Raw genomic sequence first — 3,941 nt, forward strand, 5'->3', positions numbered from 1 at the left:
CAAAACAAACTTTCATTTCTATTTGATATTATTCAACAAATGTAAGCAAATGATCAGGGAGATGCCTATCAGTTAAAGAGAAAAAGTGGCACCAATAGATAGATATAACTGTTTTCAAAATACAAATTTGGTAATGATCTACAGTAACTAAAATTTTGCATATGTCAGCTGGCTAAATGATTTTTTTTTTTTTCAAGAAACAAAAGCAGGCCAGGCACAATGGCTCATACCTGTAACCCTAGCATTTTGGGAGGCCAACGCAGGAGGACTGCTTGAGCCCAGTTCGAGACCAGCCTGGGTAACATGGCAAGATCCTGTCTCTACAAAAAATCAAAAAATTAGCCAAGCATGAATGGTCCCAGTTACTTGGGAGGCTGAGACAGGAGGATTACTTGAACCCAGGAGGTCAATCAAGGCTCCAGTGAGCCATGATTGTGCTACTACTACACTCCAGCCTGGACAACAGCAGGAAACTGTTTGGGGAAAAAAAAAAAAAAAAAAAAAAAGCAGCAAAAGAGTAAACATGTGCAATGTGCAATTGAAGACCACTAGTATCTTCTCAGGGAGTAAGGAAGTGACAACTTTAAGGATGATTTACAACCCTTTAGATACTAGATTCATTATGGAATCAGGAAAAATGTGTGCTTATAATCTTTAACCCAAATCAGAGGAATAGACTTAAATTATACTTATTCTTCATTACCCTGGTTCAAAATGAAATGACAGAAATCAAGACTTAATGAATAATTTTTTTAAAAGTGTATGTGTTTTTAATGTCACAAGGATTAACCAAATTAGACTATACAAAAATCTGTAAGGAAATGTAACACTAAGTGATATAACACTTTAGTCTTATATTCTTTTAAGAAGACAACCCATCAAAATATGGCAGTTACTGAGTTAGTTAATATTTATAAGGTTGGGTGCGGTGGCTCACGCCTGTAATCCCAGCACTTTGGGAGGCCGAGGTGGGCGGATCAGCTGAGGTCAGAAGTTCGAGACCAGCCTGACCAACATGGAGAAACCCCATCTCTACTAAAAATTCAAAAATCAGCCGGTCGTGGTGGCGCATGCCTGTAATCTCAGCTACTCAGGAGGCTGAGGCAGGAGAATCCCTTGAACCAGGGAGGCGGAGGTTGCGTTGAGCCAAGATAGCACCATTGCACTCTAGCCTGGGCAACAAGAGCAAAACTCCATCTCAAAAAAATAAAAACGATATTTATAGTAACTCATCTAGACCATATTTGGGGAGAAAAGGACATCTATGCTATTGGGTTGCTTGCTTCAATTCTTCACATCCCATTTTGTTTTTGCTTGCTTAAAACATACTTCTAAAAAGTGAAAACTCAAAAGCAAAAAGTTCCAATTCTGAGTATACAGCAATAAAAATTTTGTAAATACCTTCCAATTTCACATGTATGAATCATTTCTTTGATTAAATACTTGTGCTGGAGTAAAAATTAAGATACTAACTCAACAAGAAAAGTTACAATGTGCAGACTTAACATTAGACAATTCAGTTTCTTTCATTTTATTTTTCAGATGACTTCATTTCTCAGGACAGAATGACACAAATACAAGAAGCAGTCTCTAGGGCTGGCTGAGACTACGTTTATCTGTTCTCCTAAAAGCACTAGTTCAGCTCCCAAAAGAAGAATTACAAATCTGAGAAGTTAGAGGAAAGGTACAGAATAAGGATTCTGATTAAACAAGAAAAATCAATTAATGACATTGGTACTCTGTTCTTCATATCAGTAATAATACAAACTCAGCCCTTTTAAATCAGAGAATCTGCCATTCTATTTCTAATAAAGTAGTTTTGCAACCCCTAAAGTAAAAGAATTACATGAAGGTGTAAACTAATTTGCCTCCTTTAGAGACACTGCAATATAAAAGAGGATTTTTTTTTTTTTGTAAGCTTCTCCTTCTCAGTTCTGCAGGCTTCATGGTACTTCAGAGCCCCAATAATCAAGCAGTTCATGACAAAAGATAAAGGTGAAAAAGTAGACACAGAGATCTGTGAAGACTTCGCCCATTTTGCTATAGGTATCCATTGATCGATTTATCACTTCAGCAGGAATTCCCGATAATAAAAGTGCAGCTGTTAGTACTGTTGTCTTTATCTTCTTTTCACTCTGTGTAGAGAAAAGACTCAAATTAATCTTCAAAGTTTCAGCAGACTACATAAGCTCTATACAAACATGATCAATACTGCTATTTTCAACCTAAATGATTTAAAAACTGTTAATGATGTTTTAAAACAATCAGTAATATACCAACATTTACTGAGCACATAATATGTAAATCTTCAAACTGCTAGACAATAGCAGATTATCAGTCTTGCTTTTTTTTTTTTTTTTTTTTTTTGAGACAGTCTCGCTCTGTCGCCCAGGCTGGAGTGCAATGGCTCGATCTCGGCTCACTGCAACCTCCGCCTCCCGGGTTCAAGTGATTCTCCTGCCTCTGCTTCCTGAGTAGCTGGGATTACAGGCGCTTGTCACCACGCCTGGCTAATTTTCATATTTTTAGTAGAGACACCTCAGCCTCCCGAGTAGGTGGGACCACAGGCGCACGCTCAGCTAATTTTTGTATCTGTTGTAGAAACAGTCTCCCTATGTTTCCCAGGGTGGTCTTAAACTTGTAAGCTGAAGCCATCAGCCAGCCTCAGCCTCCCAAAGTGCTGGGATTAGAGACTGCACTTGCCCTGAAGGCCTGTTTTTAATTCTACTTCCCCTGAAGTCCTCCTTGTGCTTTATTTACATAAAACACTGGAGTAATTTATATCTCCTGTGAGCTCCTACGTCACACATTATCCATGTCAGTCATTTAGCAGTTATTTATGTCCTGTCTAGTAATATTTTTCTTGTTTTTATATTGTACTGTTTTAATATATAAAATTTATATTTTATATTATTTTATATTGTACTGTATATTTTATATTTATATTGTATAATATATTCTTGTTTTTATATTGTACTGTATATATAATAAATTATTATTTATGTCATGCTTCCAAGATGACATTTTCAAAAAACTTTTAATAGCAAGACTGGGCTGGGCGCAGTGGCTCACGCTTGTAATCCTGACACTTTGAGAGGCCAAGGCGGGCAGATCACGAGGTCAGGAGATTGAGACCAGCCTGACCAACATGGTGAAACCCTGTCTCTACTAAAATACAAAAAATAGCCGGGCACGGTGGTGGGTGCCTGTAGTCCCAGCTACTCAGGAGCCTGAGGCAGGATAATTGCCTGAATCCACAACGTGGAGGTTGCAGTGAGCCGAGGTCGCGCCACTGAACTCCAGTCTGGGCGACAGAGCGAGACTCCCTCTTAAAAAAAAAAAAGCAGAATTTTTCTTTATTATCACAAAATCCAATCATATGGTTTAAAAATTTTTTTAATATAAAAACCTATAGTTACCTAAGAGAAATGAAAGCTTATGCTCACAAAAAGCCTCATACAAGGAAGCTCTTAGTCATAATAACCCAAAACTGAAAACAACCAAGATGTCCATCTACAGGAGACTAGATAAATGGATACAGTCATACAATGGAGTATTACTGAGCCAAGAAAAAAAAAAGAAATTAACTACTGATTTATCTAACATGGATAAATCTCAAAAATATCATGCAGAATAAAAGAAGGCATGCAGAAAAAAGTAAAATCAAGAATGATCCCACTTATATGAATTACTATGCCAGACACAACTAATCTATGGTGGGAAAAAGATCTTTGGGGTATAGGGACTGGGACTGCCTGGAAAGGAGCATGAAGGAAACTCTTGGGATGACAGCAAAGTTATAAACCTTGAAAGAGGTATGGGTTTCACAGGATGTCAAACATATCAAATGGTACAATTAAGAAGAGCATTTCAAACAATCAATTAATTATGCTGGTACCCTAGTCTTCATATTAGAACTAATTTTTTTTTTTCCTTTTTTT

At 37.2% G+C, this 3,941-nt stretch overlaps 1 protein-coding gene across 1 annotated transcript in view; it reads right to left on the reverse strand.

Moving 5' to 3' along the window:
• Positions 1-1,501: 1,501 nt before the first annotated feature.
• The window catches only part of CAMLG (calcium modulating ligand), a 15,733-nt gene continuing 13,293 nt past the window's right edge, over positions 1,502-3,941 (reverse strand). Inside the window, exon 4 of the mRNA XM_011969207.1 lies at positions 1,502-2,135. Coding sequence (XP_011824597.1) covers positions 1,944-2,135 — 192 coding nt within the window. The 3' untranslated portion in view covers positions 1,502-1,943. The remainder of the gene's footprint in view (positions 2,136-3,941) is intronic.

Source organism: Mandrillus leucophaeus, unplaced genomic scaffold, assembly GCF_000951045.1.
Source record: "Mandrillus leucophaeus isolate KB7577 unplaced genomic scaffold, Mleu.le_1.0 Scaffold88, whole genome shotgun sequence".
In the NCBI taxonomy this organism is placed as follows: domain Eukaryota; kingdom Metazoa; phylum Chordata; class Mammalia; order Primates; family Cercopithecidae; genus Mandrillus; species Mandrillus leucophaeus.